General features: G+C 33.4%; 1 protein-coding gene and 1 long non-coding RNA gene across 2 annotated transcripts; one reads left to right on the top strand and one right to left on the bottom strand.

The window, feature by feature from the left end:
* The first annotated feature begins 4486 nt into the window (after positions 1 to 4486).
* Positions 4487 to 6094, top strand: LOC112081480. Its single transcript, XR_002896545.1, has 4 exons — positions 4487 to 4957; positions 5097 to 5165; positions 5585 to 5667; positions 5800 to 6094. It is a non-coding gene; the product is annotated as an uncharacterized LOC112081480 (long non-coding RNA).
* An 8456-nt stretch (positions 6095 to 14550) lies between these two features.
* LOC18027452 (cytochrome P450 708A2) lies at positions 14551 to 17967 on the bottom strand. The gene is given in 9 exon segments (XM_024148128.1): positions 14551 to 14885; positions 14975 to 15081; positions 15177 to 15255; positions 15331 to 15423; positions 16392 to 16625; positions 17054 to 17206; positions 17310 to 17634; positions 17744 to 17798; positions 17801 to 17967. Coding segments are annotated over 9 exon segments (1413 nt in total). The 5' UTR covers positions 17943 to 17967; the 3' UTR covers positions 14551 to 14660.
* Between the last annotated feature and the right edge of the window lie 3223 nt (positions 17968 to 21190).

Raw genomic sequence — 21190 nt, 5'->3', positions numbered from 1 at the left:
GATATAGGTTTTATCTATAAAGCCTTTATAGTATTTTTTGAGTCTTTTGAAGTTTTAATAGATCTAGGTGCGTTTGGAGCATAATTGGAGATTTTTGAATATTTTGGAGCCAAGCAAAAATCAATTGCGGTGAAAGACGATTTCTTCCCTTGGTGTCGATCAACACCACTATTGGTGTCGCTTGACACCGATTTCGTGAAAAAGGAAATCTCGTCTTTTTACAAGTTTTTTGAAGATTTCTGCATTTGGCCTAGAAGTTTTTAATATTTACAAGAAGGTTCCACTCATGTTTTTAGCTTTTAATGAGGTTTTTCAGCCACCTGTTTTGGCTAACTTTGATTTTATCTTTCATACTTGGAGAAGAGATTTGAGAGAGCTTTTTGGGAGAAAAGTCTAAGACTCTAAGAAAAGATCTTGAACCCATATTTCTTAAACTCATAATTATTATTTTCAATCTATTTAATCATGTTTATCGTTTCAATCTCTATATCTGAGTAGTTTGTTAGGTTTAGAGTTCTCATAAAAGATCTCTTTGAATGCTAGATTTACTGGTTTGTTAGGATTCATCTGATTAGTTCTTTACTATAGGTTATTATTTTAGCTAATTCTAGACTGATCACCTGGAACTTAGATCTTAGGTTATCGATTTGACACGAAAGTGTGATTGATAATCTGATAGAACCTAGGGTTAGCAAAATAACTACCTGCAAAGAAATTTGGTTTAGTTATTTTGTGAAACAAATTAAACCTGAACTTAAAGCTTGTTTAGTCTTTAAGATTTGCAAAGAAATTTGAAATTTTGGGATTTAAACTTAGATAATTCTCGCAATGAAAGTTGGTTGTTTATAATTTAGTGATTTGAGTTCAAGAACCACACTTAATCTGAATCCTGACTGATTCATTTATCTGCATTCTTTGATTTCCAGAGAAACACTCTAAGTTTATTATTTCTCATTAATTTTACAACCCTTTTGATTACATTACTGCTGTCAATTCATTGTTTTACTTAGCTGAATTCAAACCTATATAGTTTATTGTGTGATTCTCGAGTCTCTGTGGTTTGACACTTATTATACTACAATTGCATATATGCTCTTACAGTGTAGCTCTAGGGATTAAAATTTGAGCAGATCATTTAGCCCACTTCAGCTAAGCCTCTACTTCTTCCTTGATCTCAGTGGTTATCGGGTTTGACAGAGTAAACTTTTGTTTGTCACACAGGCTCATAGGCCTCCTATGTTCAACGAAAGATATCTCCTATCTGTTGTCTTTGAAGATCACGAAGATATGGATTAAAAGTATTTAATTTCTTTGAAAATCGAAGCATCGCGGACGTCGATTGAAATAACTCCTCTGTTCCAAACCAAAAGTCTTCAACAAGCGGCAAGAAATTTAGCAAATCCACCAATGCATTAACAAATTTAAATGGTTTTCTCTTTTGTTGCTCTTCAGCGTTACATGAATCCGGCATCACAGATGGTCTGAACATCCACCATCTTCAAAGATACTATATGATCTCAGGAATCCCTCCAACCACTCCTCGTTTACCAATACCCTGTCTAGTTTCTTGTAGATCAGTCCCTCATCTCTTTTGTTGCACCATGTGCAATTTGGACCGTTAAACCCCAAGTCCCAAAGGGAGCAATAGTCAATTGTGTCTTGAAAATCCTGTGTTCCCTGGAAAATAACAGGATTTAAATCATATCTTGAGTGATCCCAAAATAATCTTATTAAAATCCTCGTACAGGATCCAAGCCTTGCCATTGAATATTGCTGAGTCATAATGCGCTTTCAAGTCATCCCATTAAGCACATCTTTCCTCAGGAAAATTGGATGCATAGATAAATGAATAGAAAAATTTATCTTCTTTGTTCTCCAAACAAACCGAACAAATAAGTAATTATTTGTCCATTTTGGATGGCATGAGCCTTACGCCATCCCACCATACAACCAATATACGACCCAAACCACTGAATTCATAGTTAGATATACACGATAGATCCCAAAATACTGAATAAAAAATCTTCTATGATTTATTCTCCCGAACTCGTGTTTCCAAAATACAACCAAACTGCAAAGAAGATTTCTCAATCCAATTGCGAACCACCTTATGCTTTGAAATTTTGTTGAAACCTCGACTATTCCAAAAGAAACTCGTCATTAATGATTTTGTTTGGAATGTCTCCTCCATCCAATACCAGGTTAACCCTAGCTTTTTGAGATTGTGTAGCCGAGAGATATTTGTGATCGTTTTTGGATTTATGAGGCAGAGAAGCTCTAATACTTGTACCGTTTACATTTATTTTGCAGTTTTCTTTTCTTTGACGTTGCTAGTAAGAGCTAAGTCGAATGAAGATGAATCAATAGGTGAATCATCTACTTTCTCTTCTCATGCTTCAACTTCTGCCATTTGTTCTTCATTTAACCGTTTACCCTCTTCTCCCGCCTTGCCCAGAGTTTCAAATTGGGAGTAAGTTAAGAGTTTAACCTGTCCAAACTTCAAATTTTAATTCTTCTTTCCCGAGCTTCGATAGGCTTTCCCTGGTGATACTTCAGACCAAATTTCTTCAATTTGTTGCATGTTATCCACTAGTGGAATGACACATTGTTCTTCAGGCAACACCAGTAGTGTTGGTTCCCCAATTCTCTGACTACTTCGATTGCTTTGATTCCCACTCCATCTGGTTGAATAACAGCTTGAACATTTGTTTTAGTAACCTGTTTTGTTTCCTCAGTTATCTTATTTCCCTTTTTTATCCCACTCTCTACAGCAATAGCCTTAGACAGTGAATCTGAGTTGACAACACAAATTGTATTTAGATGTCCCCACTTTCCACAATTTGAAAATTTAGGTGGTAGTCGTGGATACCTAAACTCCACATCTGATTCCATTCCTTCTTTGAATTGTTAGTTGATCACTTCAGGAAGCTCTTTTGTCAAGTATGCCTCAACAAAAACTTTAACAATCTCAAGGTTGAGCATGCTGCTGTTTCCGGATTAAGACGTTCAGGAATATCAACTGTGCTTGTGATAAAACTGAGCTCTTTCCAGGAAAACATATTTGGTCGAACGTTTCTGAAATGCACCTAAAGTGGTAATGATTTCACCTCTGGCTCAGCGTCTTCTGTTATTGGTGACCACTTAGCGACCACCATCAGAATTTCAGCAATTTTACACATGACATGGCGTAGAACTCTGGATCAGAGAGTTGGATTCAAGATTTTGAACTTTACGATTGAATCGTTTATGACGTGAACGTCGATCTTTTGAGATTTGTCTCCTAGAGACCAATTCTTATTGCCAATCATGTGAATCTTCACAACATGAGGCACTGGTGCGAGGATATAAACTACAACTAAGTTGTCCCAGAGCGATGTTGCCTCATAAACTTCCTGAGGGACTTCCACTGATCTCTTACCATCTTTAACTGAAATTTAAATATCATACTTGGATAGAGTGTTCTTATTTTGGAAAATATTTGCCCATAAAGTAGGAGACGGAGAACCAGAAGATCGAGGAGACTCAAATTCTGTCCCCTGTGATGCCATGCTCCCTCGCCGAGAGCAGCGACACCAGCGGCACCTGGAGTGAGACAGAACCTTGAGAACCCTAAATCGCCAAAAAAAAACCCCTAACGCAAAACCCTATTTCTAAAATCTTCTCCACGTGGGTTTGTCTAAAAAAAGCGAAACCTTTCGTCTGCAATTATGCGAAGGATGTTGATAATATCAATTTAGGCCAGGGAATTTTTCTTCTCATCTAACATGATACTCTATAAAATAGACTCATACAGACATTGGACTTCAGATAGTCTAGAACATGAGACTCTATAAAAGTGTTTAGTAAGAGTGGCCCATATCTCATGAGAAGTGATGCACCTGATAATAACACTTTGGATGTTTTCTGAAATAGAGCCGAGAAGCCATGATCAGGACCACCTGATATGTTCTTAACCATGTTTGGTAATAAAGATTTGGTGTTTTTTTATATTGCTGTTAATTTGAGGAACGACAAAAGGAGCTCTAGGGGGAGGGTTCTGGTTACAAACCCCAGAAGAGCTCGACCAGACAAGGATTACTCAACTGAGGTTTCAGAGAATGTAGTTGCGTTTTGTGATACTTAATGACATAGCAGAATAGAGCTCCATGGAATTGTTATTTATGGCTCTGATACCATGAAAGTAGATCTGTTACCCTTCAAATTTTGCAATCGCAGACTTATCTTAGTTATACAAAGAAGTAAAACCCTAATAAATCCTAGTTATTATGAACAGATGTATAACAATTTCGTTTCCAAGGAATCAAGGCCTTTGTCGTTTTCAATTAATTGATGACCGTTATAAGCTGGACGAAGAATCCGATGGTTGTGTGTTGGGCTTTGTCGTTGTCTTAATAGGATTCTTAGGACAGCTGTTGCTTGATCATTGGTTTCTTCTCAAAATTTTTTTGGACCGTCTCTCTCCTTCTTTCGACCACTTTTTCTTCTCTTCATTTTTGGCTGACGTTTTTCTTGTCTTCCAACGGCATTCAACCACATCAAATTGGAGATATGAAGACAAAATCGGGGCTTTTTAATGAAGGATTCTCTCTTCTCTTTGTCAAGGTACGATTATATGCTAGATTTCGTTGTAGTTCTAGATAAAGTTTTGTTTATTGAGATTGAAATTAGGGTTTAGTGGTTTGAAGAAAAAATTATGCATATTTGGTGTAAGCGAGATTAGGGTAATTTGATTCAATAATAGTTGAGATTAGGGTAGTTTGAAGATGATTTTAGGCATATATTGTTTGATTTTGGTTTTATGATCGCATTTGCTAAGTTTTTTTTTCCGCATATGCTAAGTTTTTTTTTCCGCATATGCTAAGTTTTTGGTTCTTTGTTTTTGATGAGGGTAAATGGAGAAACAACGATAGATTCTTCTTGAAGCTTGAGGAGGATTCCTTTTACGCAATGAAGCACGGTAATTCATCTTCATTTATCTTTGTTATAAAATCGATGCTTGGTTTTTTTGGTAGATTTAATTTATATGTATGATTGAATATGGTATGTTTTGGGTTTTTGTTGAAGTATTTGATCACATTTCTCAGTTTTTTTGTTAGGTTAAATGGAGAAACAACAATAGATGCTCATAGAAGCTCCCACCAATTCCTTTACAGCAATGAAGCAAGGTAAGTCATCTTCCTAACTCTTAGTTAGCATACATAGTTAGCAGAAGGATAGTAGTAATAATCGGTTAGATAGGCTTTAGGATAAATGCTTGTTAGCTGTTTGTTAGGTGAAGACTTTAAGGTCTTTGTTTTCAATGCTTGGTAGTTTAGATTATGTTAAAGAGTTAAAGCTCTTGTGATCAATGCTTGTCATTGATTGCCAAAAAAAAATTAACCATTACCGCCTATATAATGGTGCTTGCACTAGAAACACTTAAACCGTAAAACACCTATCCTTGTAAGAACTTTCTGAAAACTTTTCCTTTCTAAAAACTTTCTAATATAGAGAGTGAGAGTTTAGAGAAAGATAGTAATTAAGAATGAAGAGTTTGTTGTTTTTTGTTGTGTTTCTTAGTTGTATACGTTGTTCTATATTATAGAGAATGAAGAGCTCTGTTCTTAGAATGAAGGTAGTTAAGTAAAAAGATTCCTGAGTCATTCGCATCTATCTCCATATGTACAGGTTCAATTTCTCTCTCTCTCTCAGTCTATGTTTAAGCTGGTTGGTGTGTTATTCTTTTTTCACCACTTTAACAATATGGGTTTCTGATATGGGTTTTGGATTTCGAATATGGGTTTTGTTGTTCTTTGTCAGCTGGACCTCTCAATGAGCAAAAAGAGGTGAAGGCCAAAGATATAATACACAGAGCATTGTATTATTGAGTTGTTTTATTTCCCGTGTTTCCAAAGAGGTGAAGGCTAAAGATAGGCAATATAGATCACGGGTTTTGTTTCCTGTGTTGTTTTATTGATCATTGTATGGATCCATTTGGTTTTGTTTTGTAGTATTGTAAACCAAAAAATTTTGAGGGTATTGTAAACCACAAACATTTCTTGAGAGTATTGTAAACCACATATGTGTTGTAAAACAATCGATCATTTATTTCCTATATATGTGTTTAGAAAACCGTTCTTTTATTTCTCTATCAAACACCAACTCTTCTCTTCTTTTGTTCCTCTATCAAACTCCAACTCGTCTCTTCTATTATTTCCCTATCAAACTCCAACTCTTCTCTTGTTTCTCCATCAAACAAAAATAAATTCACAAAATATAGCATCTTCTTCAAGCAATGCTTTCGACGGATGCTTGATGAAAGTTTTGATGAAGTCTTCAATCAAAAATTCGACAATATGTTTAATACCCTCCATAAATATTTCGACGCCGTTCTAGAATGAACAAACCTTTGTTCATGCGTATTGTTGATCGAGTCTCCCATGAAGTTTCATTCTTTCGACAAAGAAGAGATGCTATTGGAAGGTTTGGTCTCTCTAGAATAGAAAAGTGTACAGCAGCAATTCATATGATGGCATATGGTTGTGCGGCTGAAGTGGTTGATGAATACCTCCGGCTCGGTGAAAGTACTGCAATTTTATACTTGGATAATTTCGTAGAAGGAATAATATATTTGTTCAGAGATGAGTACCTAAGAAGACCCACACCAGAAGATTTTCGATGACTATTCGATATTGGAGAGATACACGGATTTCCCAGGATGATAGGAAGCATCGATTGTATGCATTGAGAGTGGAAGAGTTGCCCTACTGCTTGGAAAGAGTAATATACACGTGGATCACGAAAACCGACAATCGTCTTAGAGGCTGTAGCGTCACATGATCTTTGGATATGACACACATTTTTTGGACCTCCAGGTACCTTAAACGATATCAATGTTCTTGATCTCTCACCAGTTTTTGATGATATATTACAAGGTCGAGCTCCAAAAGTGAATTACTTAGTCAACGAACATAAGTATCATCTGGTGTACTACCTCACAGACGGTATGTATACGAAATGGCCAACTTTTATCCATTATATTCCAATTCCTCAAGGTCCGAAAGCATCGTTATTTGCTATATATCAAGAATCTGTACGAAAAGATTTCGAGCGTGCTTTTGGAGTCTTGCAAGCTCGATTTGCAATTGTAAAAAACCCATATCTTATTTGGGATAAGGAAAAAATAGAAAAGATTATGAGAACATATATCATAATACACAATATGATAGTAGAAAACTCTCAGTTTGATGTATCAAAATTCGAACAAGGAAAAGGAAGTAGAACTTCACAAGTGGATATGACATATTCTACATATATGCCTACAAATCTCGGCAATTGATCGGCATTCAAAATCAAGTTCGTGATAGAAAAATACATCAACAATTGAAAACTGATTTAGTTGAGCATATATGACACAAATTTGGCACCCCACAAAATTACAACTAAACGTTTTTTGATTTCGATATCTCTATTTTGTATGTTTTAAATTCATGCAATGCAATATAAATTTGGTTTTATAAGATATAGTATCTTTAAAATCATTAACAATATAATTTATACTTCAAATAAATTATTTATCAAAATATTAATTATTTATTTTTAAGAATCCTTAATGAGGTTCACCATTGGAAGAGAAAAAATTTATGGGGTTCTAAATTTTTAAATAATAAAAAATTATTATTAAAATATTGGTAATAATCCCTCGATGAAGATGCTCTAAGATTTCAAAGAATGTGAGATGTGAGAAACCAAAAATTTTAAGGTTAATTAAACAAAAATAGATAAGATAACTATGACTAACAGTTACTGTCGGGTACGATACGGATTATTTTGTTTTCCTGTTTTAGGTCACTCCTTAAAAAAAATACAGTTATTGTAAAGGTCATCATCATTATAGGCTTTATAGCCTATCGGATCTTGTTAAACATTGTTACACCAAACAGATTTTGATACTCATTGCCTCTTTGGAGAGAGAGAACTATCTATCTGAAAATGTGTTGTGAGGTACATGAGTTTAGACCATGTCCATTGGAAGTTCAGGACAGGTTCTTGGTCCAGTTTCATATGTAATTTGGTAAAAAAAAAGCCCAAATAGTTAAGAACCGCTCCTTAGACTATTTACAATGGAGGTGTTGAAAAATATATTCAACTGTTGAATTGTTACAATGGATGTATTGAAAAATGTGTTACTTTGATGTGGATTAATTGGTGTTGAATAAATTCAACATGTTGAAAAATGAAAGTGGTAGGGACCCAATGCCACATGGACCAAACATATTTACACAAGAAAATCGACTGTTTTCTCTCTTATTTTTATTTCCTTCAGGTTATTTGAGATCAATTATTTTATAGTAAATAATCATTTTTGAAGAAATAAATTTTGTCAAAATTTATCATTTTTTGTACTCTATTAATAGAGATTTGTTTTATTCAATTTGGAAAGAAAAAAAATATATTTTCAAAAATATATTGAAATATAAATTATTTAAGTGGTGGGGTAAGATGCTGAATTTTATTAAACAGAAGCATTGTAGAGATTAAAAATTGAATAAGTGCTGAATTATTAGGTGGAAGAGAGAGAGATGATGATGTGGAGTGTTAAAAGAGAAAAAGTAAGGTGTTGAATATTAAAACCAATGTACATAGTCTTAGCGAAGGGGTTTAAGAACGTACCCGTGCTCGCTTTGTTCCCGTGTCAAGACCACTTGTAATGGGTCTTCTGCGTTTAACTCCTCTAGGAGCTCATCAGCTAGCTCCTCCATAACCTCCACATAGAAAACCTGACCGGCAACCACCAGAACCGGCTTAGCTCTTCACAATTGTTGCATGATTTTGTAGCTTGATGAAAGACAATAGAGAGGTGTAGTAATATATTCTTTTGTGAAAGTAAACCAGAAAATGAATTTGTAGATTAAAACGAGAAACATGAGAAGATGCAACACATTTAACCATCTTTCACAAATTAAAGTTCAAAAGGATCCTACCCGAAGTTATCTTAATGACAGGTTTCTAATACTTTGTTCTGATGAATGTAGACTAAGGCTTTATTGGCAGTGCATATTATAGAGCTGTAGCAGTAAGGAACAGAAGCAGTGACTTATTAAAGCTGGAAGCTATTAGATATTAATTTGATGAATATGATTGGTAAAGCTGTGAGCACTTAAATCTAAAATTACAAAAATAGACATAGTTATATACATGATTCCATCGTGTAATCTAATTGACAAAAAAAGTTCCATGACCAAAACAACTAAAAGAACGTGTAGTTTAAGTTAACAAACTTTGACCCAAAAAACCCAGCAAAATAACACAAGGCGATAACAAAAAGACGTATTCAACATAGATTTCACCATAAAGTAACATGTTTATGAGTAACTTTGTAGTTCTTAAAAAAAAAGAACCATCCAAAACATAAGCAGAAACATTCAAAAAAATAAAACAGCAACAAATTACTTGATTTAAGCAACTAATGAAAAACGTTCCAAATACTTTCCGCAATAGTATTTCGGATTCCTGACATATATGCATCTCCTGTGGGTTCATAACGAGTGTTGTTGAGCTCTTGTTCTTCGTTCACTTCATATTCTTCCATCATTTCGTACTCATCAAAATCATCATCAGGGATGGACGATCCACGTATAAAATTATGAAGAGCCATTGTAGCTACAACAATCTTGCATTGGGTTTGAAGACCATATCTTGCTTCAGTTTTCAGAATTCGCTACTTTGCTTTCCACACACCGAAAGTACGTTCAATCACTGAACGTAAAGATGAATGTTGTTTGTTAAACATCTCGATTGCAGAATTCGGTGGCCCTTCTCTCCACTGATGTGAGTGATACCTTGTTTTCCTATACGGAGCTAAATAACTTTTTCTGTTTGGATATCCAGAATCGACAACAAAATATTTTCCTTCCGGAAATTTTGGAAAGAATACGTCCTCTTGTGCACAATATGTGAGAAATTTTGTATCGTGTACTCTTCCTGGAGTTCCAACATATGCATATATGAATTTCATATCCAAGTTGCAAATGGCCAGAACATTCATCGAGGTGAACTGCTGTCTGGCATTCCAATATCTCTCTTTTTGATCATTTCTAACTCGTATTGGCACATGTGTGCCATCAAGAGCTCCAATGCAACCACTAAAGAAAGGCCAATATCTATTATCACTGACTAAACGATTATTAACCTGTATAAACTCTTCTGGCTGAGGCTTTAAAATATCCTTCGATCAAAGAAGGACAGCATCTAATACTTCCATAAATTTTATGTGTACCGTTTCTTGGCTGCGTTGGAATTTTTTTGCAATTTGTCGTTGTACTTCATCATGTCCAAGTGTCTCTAAAAACATTGCCACAGCCTCTTGTACGGTGCATTCACGTGACTCTTTAAGGTGATAATCATTCTTCAGAGTATCACATAACTTTATAAAGGTTTCTTGATTCATTCGCACGGTTTCATAGCATTCTCTACCAGACCCAGTAATCATTTGCATAGTATGACGGAATCTACGACCTCGATCTGTTCTCATCAATTGCCTTTCACAATATGGATCTTGTCGTTCAGCTTCAACCATTAAGCAAACTACAGCAACCATATTTTGATGATAAACCATTGCTACTTCCTATAATTAAAAAAAAAAAAAACGTATTAGATATATGAAGTTAGATGATCCTTTTGTCTAGAAACTTATGTTAAAAAAGACAGCTAATTCATAATATAATAATAAAAAAAATCTATTAAAGCAAAGGCAAACATAAGTGGAGTTCAATGAATGCCATAAACAACTGAAACTATCGTTCAAACTAAAAAACCCCAAACTAAAATCTATCATCAAAAACTATAGTAGCCTAGTTCTTCTTTCCTGTGATCCTTTCCAGATACTTAATCTTTTGTTGCTCATTCGGTAAAGTCATAAAAATCTGGCGGCTATTCTCGTTTCCAGCTAGGTCATCAAGAGCACTCCAATACAACTCGCCATCAAGATCTAGTGTAGACATCTTTAGCAACTCTTCGGTGCATATGTCGCTGCTAAATGGGTTAAAGGAATCAAACGTTTTCCGACCTGCAGACCAAAACTTCTCTTGATTTTATAAGGTAGTGGATATACGATCCCAATGTTCGGAGTGAGGTCTTTTCCGTGAAGATCTTGATTTGGTAGGTCTCTCTTGAGACTTGCTAGAAACATGTGCTTTTTGTGTCTTTTGATTGACTTCAGACGTACGGACGATGGGTGGTGACATCTCTTCAATTTCTTCTTCTTCAAGTTCTATATCTTGAGGCAATTGACTTGGTCCGTTCTGGTGTTGCCATCCTTCACTTACCGATATTGTAACTTTGCTGTATAAATAATCAAGGAGTGGAATATCACGCAAAGGATATTGGCAAACTTTTGTGGCTTCTGGACAAGCCTGCAACAATAGCAGAAAAACAAATCTATTATGAATGAAATTATGTTTGTAAAAACTTTAAAAAACTTTATATTGTCATTTTCTTAGTGGAATTACCTAATTAGTTGATCCCACCAGTCATTGCTCATGTCTAATTCTCCAAACTCATTGAATCCCAACCCCGTAGCGTTCTTTGTGACACGTCTATAAAGGTCGTACTGTTTTCTTAGATGCTCCAACCGACTTTTAAACTTTTTCCATTGAAAATCGATAGCAAACCATTTAGAAATCCAGCTCGTATGTTTTGTCTTCCCATTTCAGTAAAACATGTACCTCTCCAGTATCCTTTATCTTTCTCACCATTGGCTAACACTAGCATCTCATGACTCATTTCATGAGTCCAAATAAACCTTGGCTAAATCGACCCCCAAATAAAATAACGCCACTTAAAATTTCAAGCAATAGAATAAGCAAACAAAAAGTCAACAGGTACACGTAATTCATACCTTGGTCGTTGGTTGCACATGTTGTTCTTCATTCGACATGTTTTTAAGCTGTTTATAAGATCATAAATAGTATTTATATTAGATATAAATATGAAACTAATCAAAAATTTAAAGGAATAAGAGAAATCCTGAAACTAAAAACAATATGTGCTCTGCGACGTAAAATTTAACCAAGGATGAATCAAAAGTTTTTTCTACTAACCCAGCAATAAGAATAAATATGGTCGTATAAGAAATGAATCAAAAGTTTTTTTCTACTAACCGATGCTGCTTTGCTCCGCGACGTAAAATTTTAGGTTTAGGTTAAGATAAAACTATGTATTAAAGTTAATTCTTAATGGCATATACAGAAAATTAATTAAAAAATTAAGGGTAATACTGAATTTTTAAATTTAAAAGGCTTTATGCTTTGAAAAAGCTCCATCAGAGAGCATTGGGGTATCGAGCATTTAGAAGCCCAAAATGCTCTTCTTTCTGCTTTTGACTTAAATATGATTGGCAGTTTATAAAGCATTATGCTTATTAATATGTTCTGCCAATCAAACCGGCATTGGCTTCTATTGATTCTCATGTTTCTTATCAATTTTTTACTCAGAAAAATGGGGAAGAATTTGTGTAGTTTCTTGAGAAAGAGCTTAACATAACTTAAGTATTGTATGCTTAAAATTAAGAACAAAAATTCATAAAAAAATTATATATATGATTTTAGGTGAACTCTCTCCATCCTACTGCCATATCAGCATCTGAATGGAGGACACCTGTCCTTTCATCAAATTAATAAATCATAAATTTTAAAATAAAAAGTTAAAAACTAATACCACTACTTCTAACTTAACTTTTCTATTTAATGTTTATTTCATATGTATATATGTTCATACCTATTAAGTTACATTAAAATTAAGGCTTTTCACATTCCTAACAAAAATAAATATATATGTACTAACTTGATACTTTTTCTTTCGGCTTATCCTCATCATGAACACCTTTTTCGAAGTTTGTTGTATGAAAGAATGTAAAGATGTAGCGTTCTCTACATTCAAAAATTTGGCGGTTTTTATGGGTCAAATATCATATTATTGTAACTGCATTTTATTGTGAAACATGAAGTATGGAGTGGTTCTTGCAGAATCATGGCAATTGTGATTGTCATAAATATGAGAACATTAAAAATAAGAGGTAATTATATGTTTTCAAGCAATTCAACAAAAAAAAATATGGCTTTTATCTACGTCTTTTTTACTCATATCATGTTTATGATTTCTAGAATAGTAGAATAATTTTCCTACTTACCCTACTTCCAATCCTTTAAAAAAAAAGTTATTTGTTTTACAAAGATATTATTTAAAAAAAAAACCTAATACTAAACAATCAAACAAAAGCCATATATATATATATCAACACAAACATATTTTTTAAATATTATGTGAAACAAAACCCGCGCGTATGCGAGTTACAAGTCTAGTATATATAATATTGCTAAGAACCCCAAAGATGAGTTCTCTAATGTACATGCTCTTATAGTCTCGGCTCGACCGTCTTTTAGCACATACAAATCGAGCAATAGAACATGGTCCTAATTCTTTTTGTTTTTTTTCCTCTACCCAACTATTACCTCACATGTGGCTAGTCGGAGAAATGATCCGAGAACCATCCTCGACCGGTTCGGTATGATTGATTTGGAAAAAATAAAATCATTTTGCTCGGACTCCTTTTGCAAGACTATCTGCCCGGACATTTAGACTTCTAGGAATATAAGATAGAGTGAATTCTGAATAGCTCTCTCGAAGAATACGGAAAGATTCCAGTTCTGTCATAAAGGACGGCCTATCTGATGGAGATCCAGACATGCTCACAAAGTCCGAACAATCGGTCTGAAAATTAACCGAAGTAATTTGTCTCTCTCTCTCAAGCAAACATGACCCATAGGAGGCAATCCATCTCTGCGTGAAGAGCCGAAAGGCTTTTCCGACATCCCTATAGTTCAAAAATCTTATATCTCCTGTCATCCTCCAAACTCCACCCGATGCCGCTAACCGGTCTGTGATTGATCCAAGAAGCATCAATCCGGCATATCGGAATCTGCCAGTCCTCGGGAAGAGATATCGTCTTCGAGTTGGTTCACGATTCTCCAACTTTTTGTTTTCACCTTTGCATGTAGCCAGGTATCTTCTGGGGAAATTTCTTTCCCGTTGAAGATTTTGTTGTTCTTTACTTTCCAATAACCATTAGATCCAAGTATATACATCTTTCTGAGGGATCTGTCATGCCTAACTCTTTCGTTTTCTAAGAGAGAGCTCATATATTTTGATAAATAGATGTATTTTGAGAAGAGATCCGAAGAAACGAAAAGTCGATAATGCCAAACTTATAAAGCCGGAGGACAATAAAAAAAAAATATGTGGTTTATAGACTCTCAAGATCCCACAACGGGGGTAGCACTTGTCCTATTTCTTAAACAAACATTTTATTAAAAAACTTAACTATATATTTATCAATCAGAGAAACTATTTTACTATATTAAACATACCTTGAATAAATACATTTGAACAAGCTTTAAAATAGTTTGAAATGGTTATTATTGAGATTATGTAAAGATTATTGGGTCATTAAGCCTAATCTCTAGAGAATGTGTGAGAAAAGTTGGAAAAAATGTTGGATAATATATAAGGGAATTAGACAAATTATTTTATTGCCAATTCGTTATTAGATATAATATCAAAGGTAGGCTTATTTATCTAAAAATTAATAATATAACTGGACCAGCATGAATCTCTCCAAGTAACTAGTTGGTGTGAGACTGGGAGATGTTGATCATAATTTCCTTGGGGAATAAAGGGATTGGTGTACGAGTGACCTCCCAGTCTTGGGCCACCCAGAAATCGTAGTTGGTGACAAGATGGTGAAGAAAGATTGCAATCTGAAGCCTGGCAAACTCTGCTCCTACACACTGTCGTAATCCACCTCCAAACACCATAAACGACTTTGACCCCTTCACCAGATCTTTCCCCTGTCCACATTTCACAATATATCTGAATGATTAATGATTAGATATTTAAAATGTTACAAAAAAGTTGGAATCAGTATATTTATATATACCTCCCATCTCCATGGATTGAACTCTGATGGGTTCTCATATATTTTAGGATCATAATGAACCACTGAAGGTGCAACCGCCACAATCCAACCCTCCGGGATTGTGTAACCTGTTACTAGTATTCTCCCATTATATTCAGTTCACAAAGTATTTGTGAAATAGTACTATAGAAAGAGTAGTCCACAATATTTGAGTAGTACTTGCCTTGGATTTCGACATCTTTTACAGCCTTTCTGAACATTATAGGACTCAGATTCATCAGTCGAAGACTCTCATTGATCACCTGCATGCGTTCAGCGTATATATTGTTTCTTAAGCTTCCTCATAGTATACATGAAGTTACATATATAAAACGTACCATGTTGGTGAAATTCATGTTATGTTTGTGTTCTTCCCAGCTAACTCCAGCCTTTTTATCTGCTCTGTTTTGAAGGATTGCGTTGTGTTCTCTCTGCAACATTGTTACAAGCGTATTAATTCAAATCTATACTTATTAGTCTTTTCTAGATGAAATAAAAGCTGTCACTATGTGACTTTTCAATGGAATTATCCTATCACAAATTTTACGATGGGATAACGATAAATTTAGAAAATTCATCGCTAATTGTCACTATTACCTGTGTTAGTAACGAATTTTCACTGGATATTTGTTTTAGTTTCAATCCTAATTTACCTGTATATAAAATTACATTATTTAACCATTTTTAATAGGTCCCGAATACATCTAAATAAATTGTAATCATGATTATGCATAACTACAAGTCTTAAAATCTCATATCAAATGATTCATTTTATGTTTTATGTTCAATTTACAAAACTTTCACATAAAAATATATAGATATATATGGATACTTGAGAACTTTTATAAGTTTCATAAAATATATAGATATATATGGATACTTGAGCACTTTTAACTTTCATAAGTTTTAGCAATTTTTTAAGTGTTACGTTTTTAGCCCTTTTTATAAAATGATAATTCTACCCGTCTACAACTTTTCTATGTACTGTACACAAACGTATACGGTAGTAGATTGACAAAATAGTAAAAAACTACGAGAAGTTATTAAACTTTAAACAAGTGTTAAAAACTTATGAAAGTTATGAAAAAAAATTGTTAAAATATGCAAAGCTCTCATAGATATATAACATCTACAATGTTGACAAATAACTATCTAGTATTATGACATTTCTTAACATCATTTTCACCAAAACTTAAATTTTATAAAAAAAGAGTAGAAACTATCATGATCAATTATGCCAAACAACTCATACATACTACAATTTACGCAACTTAAGCAGCTTGTTTAACGATCATAAATTTTCAGATATATAATTGGATTCACGATGATCCGCAAATCCAGCGTTGAGCAGATAGAAACAAAATTTGTCGTTAATCATGTGCTTGTGTATACATATTACCTTCAATTCTGCGAGAACCTTAGGGTTTTGGGCAATGAGTTTCACGATCAAGCAATTGGCTAATGTGGTAGCATCTTTAGCTACGACTAGAAGAGTAAAGATGTGCTGTAAAGCCGAGTTTTCGTCAAAAATGACGTCTTCCAGCAGTGTGTCGAGGAAGTCTCCATGTCTCTCTCCTGACTCTTTCCTTGCAGAGAAAATGTCATTCATCACCTGCATCGCAGCTCTACGTGCCTGGATACAAGAAAATAGAAAATAATACATCAACGGGAATATCTACAAAACAGGAAAAATGTCAAAAAAAAAAAAAATCCTAAACTCTCAAATTTCGACCAAAAAAGCAGCAATATTCTTTATGAACCAAAAATGCTTAAGTTTTGTTAACTGAACCATTTTAAAATCGTTAAAACTAAAATGCCTTGATCAATAAAAAGTTGAGGATTTTTGTTGGTAAATAAAAATTTGGAGATTTGTTGGTAGATAAATAGCTTAGTCAACAAATGAACAAAAGTTGGGGACGGTTCAATCAACAAAAAAATAGCATGTTTTTTGTTCATGAGAAATTTTGTGTTTTGTTTGGCCGAATTTGTAAGCTGATGGATTTTTTATTTCTGAAATTTTTCCCTCTAGAAAACCTAAATACACAAGAAAAATGTACTTGCCATAATGACTTTGTAGAAAGCTTTCCAGGGAGAAAGAGCGCAAAATGATCGAAACCAGTCAAAATTGAAGCCCTTAATATTGTCCATAAGATTTCTTTCTGTCTCTGGTTGGATTTTACTCAGCATCTTCGGGATCAAGATCCCTAATAGCAACTGAAAACGGAACGAACAAGAGTGAGCAGTAACAAATTGAATTGCTCAAAGCAAAAGGCAAAACAAAACAAACAAAAAAATACAAAAAAAATTATGTGCATACGCTCGTGAGTGTGTCTTTAGCATCAAATGTTCCTTGGCTAGCTGCTGACCTAAGAAGCTCGCGGTTGGCATGATTAATATCTCCTATCATATTTCTCTTCAATCCTTCGGAGCCTAGAAGTTGCATAGTGATTTGTTTGGTCCGCTTGTGGAGGTCCCCATGTTTGACTAACAAGCTACCTTTTCCAAAGACCTTACGATAACCGTCCGGATAGCTAGACACGAAAGACTTGTTCTCTTGCCGAAAAATCTCAAAGATCACATCCGGATCCGTCGCAACCACGGTGTTGGATCCAAATATGTTGGTCTTAAACAAAGGCCCGTACCTAAGACGATCACACAAACACGATTTTATTTTTGTTATTATTTTATTTTATTTTTGTTATTATTTCCAAACATACAAGCTAATTTTAAAGAACGAGTTTGAGATCTGACCTTAACATCCTCTTCTTGATAAAGGGTGAGATCTCGTAGAATCCATGAGGCTTAAGAAGTCGATGGTCTCTCCGATAATCGGAAAACCCATCGATCCCGGTGGTAACTTTCCATTAGACTTGGGGTTTGACCATCGGTACCACCATTTGCTGATGGCTATCACCACAAAAGCTATGACACACATGACTATCAAGCTCATTTTGGTTTGCCTTCAAACTGTGAAGAGCCACCGTCCGTTGTAGATCTTTCGTGAGTTGATTTTCTTGTTAAAGGTTTAATGATAATTGATCCTACAACCAAAATAAATTATAAATAAACTACAACTATCGTTCAACTAATTCTTCGGTTAAAGTGAGAAAGTCTTTGTTGACTTGATGAAAAATGACTTGTATATTTATATTTAAAAATAACATGTGATATCGAGCTATTTTTTAAATAGTATTGTCGCTGTTTTACAAAAAAAAGATATAAATATTATATATGACGTGCTTATGATAATATATGACGTGCTATATGACCAAAAAAAAAAAAACATGATTAGTATATTTTTGGAAAGTAGATCTGCCAGGTAACCTATTTTTCCAAATCTACCCATTTACATTAAGAAAGTGCAGGTCAGTTACTTTACCGTGTATAATTTTTTTATATAACTGTGGTTATTTTAGGTTCAAAGACTAATTTCACAAAACTTTGCATTATCGAATAAATATGTGTAATAAAAAAACATAAAAACGATAAATTGAGAAAGTTAAAATTTTTCTTAGTTAGAATTTTAATAAAAAATTTAAAAAATAACATATAAAAAAGGTTATTAAATTTAAAATTAAAAATAAAATATATATGTTGAAAAAATTAAAAATTATCTCTAGATCAAATTTAGATCAAAGAACTTGAAATTTGGATGAAAAAACTAGATAAAATAAGAAATAGAAGAGATTACTAGATTATGAAAGAAAGAAACAAATTATACAAAAATGAAAAAAATTAATAATTTAACTAAAACTCTAAAACATAATAAAATAAGACCCGTGCATAGCACGTGTTATTTCTTAGTATTTAAAAATAACGTGTGATATCGAGCTATATATAAATAGTATTGTCGCTATTTCAAAAAAAAAGAGAGATATAAATAATATAATGACGTGCTTACGATAAAAAAAAAAATCTATACGACGTGCTTAAATATTTTTATGGGGATGAAGAGAAACATGATTAATATATATTTTAAAAAAAATAGACCTACCAGGTAACCGATTTTTCCAAATCTACCTGTTTACATCTAGAAAGTGCAGGTCAGTTATTTAACTGTGTATATTTTTTTTATATATAACTATGGATATTTTAAAGCTTATTTATGCTCAAAGACTAATTCCACGAGATCTTACATCCAGATAAACATTTAGAAATATTTTAAATTTAAAACACGGTTGAGTGGCTAAAGGGACTAGAACCAGAAATCTTTCACTTGAAAGTTACCACTAGATCAAAATAACTTGGTTTAACTGTGTATTATTAAAACAACGTTATTTTGGACTTTTATAAAAACCTAGATAATTTATATTATTATTTGCGAAGTCAAAAATCCTACGTGTCGTTTTCAGAGCGATTTGCTTATATGTCTTATAAAAATTTATATAAGTGTCATTTTCTTTAATTCTAATAGGATAATCATTAATCCTACCGTGTCAATATAGCTGATCTGGTTTTTAAATTCGATTACAGGCCGGGCCATTGAAATAGTTAATGGACCAGTGGTTTACGGTTTAATTCTTGACCATAACCACCAAAACTATTAAATGGACCACCAAACCGAAAGTGTTAAATGGGTCACCAACCAAAATACTTTAAACCCTAAAGTATCTATCATACACTATATATATCGTTAGTCTACATATGTTTTTCACGTACTACACTCATCATTCTCTTAGGTCTGTTTCATCTTCTTAATTTTGTTCAGCAGCGTCTTTTATATCCTTCTTATATTCATAGCTTCTTTTCTTATTCATAGCTTCTTTGTATAGATAGCTACACGTATTGTTATTGTTACTGTCTACTATTTTCATTTCTATTTCATAGCTTCATTCTTTTTGACGAAAATATAAACTAACCCCACCTTCTTTATTTTTTCTTAAACCTAGAGTTCATCCTGCAAAATATAGCTGATTGGCTCAATCTATTAGAATCATATCTTCCAATGGATCTAACAGGTAAATTTAAATAATAATTGTGATTAATTGGTTTTTAAATAGTTTCTTACAATTTTAAACTGATAAAAAATTATTTTGTAAAACTATCATACTCGCATATCTATACTATTATTTGCGAAGTCAAAAATTCTATGTGTCGTCTCCAGAGCGATTTGCTTATGTGTCATTATTAAAAGCTATATTATGTGTCGTTTTAATTTATTTTGATAGGATGATCATTAATCGTACGTGTCAATATGTGTGACATGGTTTTTTTTATCGAGTTTGTTAATGGGCCAGCAGTTTTATTCTCGGTCATAGCCACTTATCAGTCAAATGGGCCACCAACAAAGAAATTCTAAACCCTAAAACATCGGTCCTACACTATATATATACCCTATCGTCTACATATGTTTTTCACTTATAACAACCATCACTGTTTTCTTAGGTCATGTTCCTCTTCTTTATTGTTCATAAACGTCTTTTATATTTTCTTATTTGTAAGGAGACGTTAATTTTGTATAGATAGCTTACTTTCCTAAATTAACTTGCGCTTCTTTGTATAGATAGCTTATTTTCTTATATTTCATCTTTCTATAGATAGCTTAGTTTATTAAATTAACCTTACCTTCTTTGTATAGATAACTAATTTTTTTATATTCGTGTTCGTAAGTATAAATTAACCTGAGCTTCTTTATTGTTTTTTTCTTAAACCTAGAGTTCATCCTGTAAACAATAGTTGATTGGCTCAAAATTTTGGAATCATATCTTCCCATGAATCTAACAGGTGATTATAAATAATAATTGTTGTTAATTAGTTTCTTACAAATTTATATTTACGAACAATAACTGATTATTCATAAATATTTATGAACACAAATATATAAAAAGACGTTTACAAACAATAAAGAAGAGGAACACGTTACATGCATAAGAATGATATGAAGAAGGAGAATGAAGAGATGGCCAAGATAGTTGAAAGTAAACTAAGAGAACATAATAGGGAATAAGAATGACAGAATTTTTTTCTGAACTTCTACAAATTTGTTGCAACTTTTGATCATTTATTATTATTTTACATGTGAAAACGGACGTAATGATCTAATTTCCAATGAGAGCAATGAGACATCGTTTTTGAAAAGTTGTTTATTGTAAAAGTGTTTCATCTGAATTTGATTTTGATTGAATGAAAAAAAATATTTATGAAACCTCCGTTAGAGGTAGCATAACAGAGAAAACAACGATGAAAAAAAACATGTTA

Source organism: Eutrema salsugineum, unplaced genomic scaffold (assembly GCF_000478725.1).
Source record: "Eutrema salsugineum unplaced genomic scaffold, Eutsalg1_0 scaffold_10, whole genome shotgun sequence".
Lineage (NCBI taxonomy): Eukaryota > Viridiplantae > Streptophyta > Magnoliopsida > Brassicales > Brassicaceae > Eutrema > Eutrema salsugineum.
Note: the sequence above shows the minus strand (reverse complement) of the source record. Positions and strands in the feature narration are given on the sequence as shown.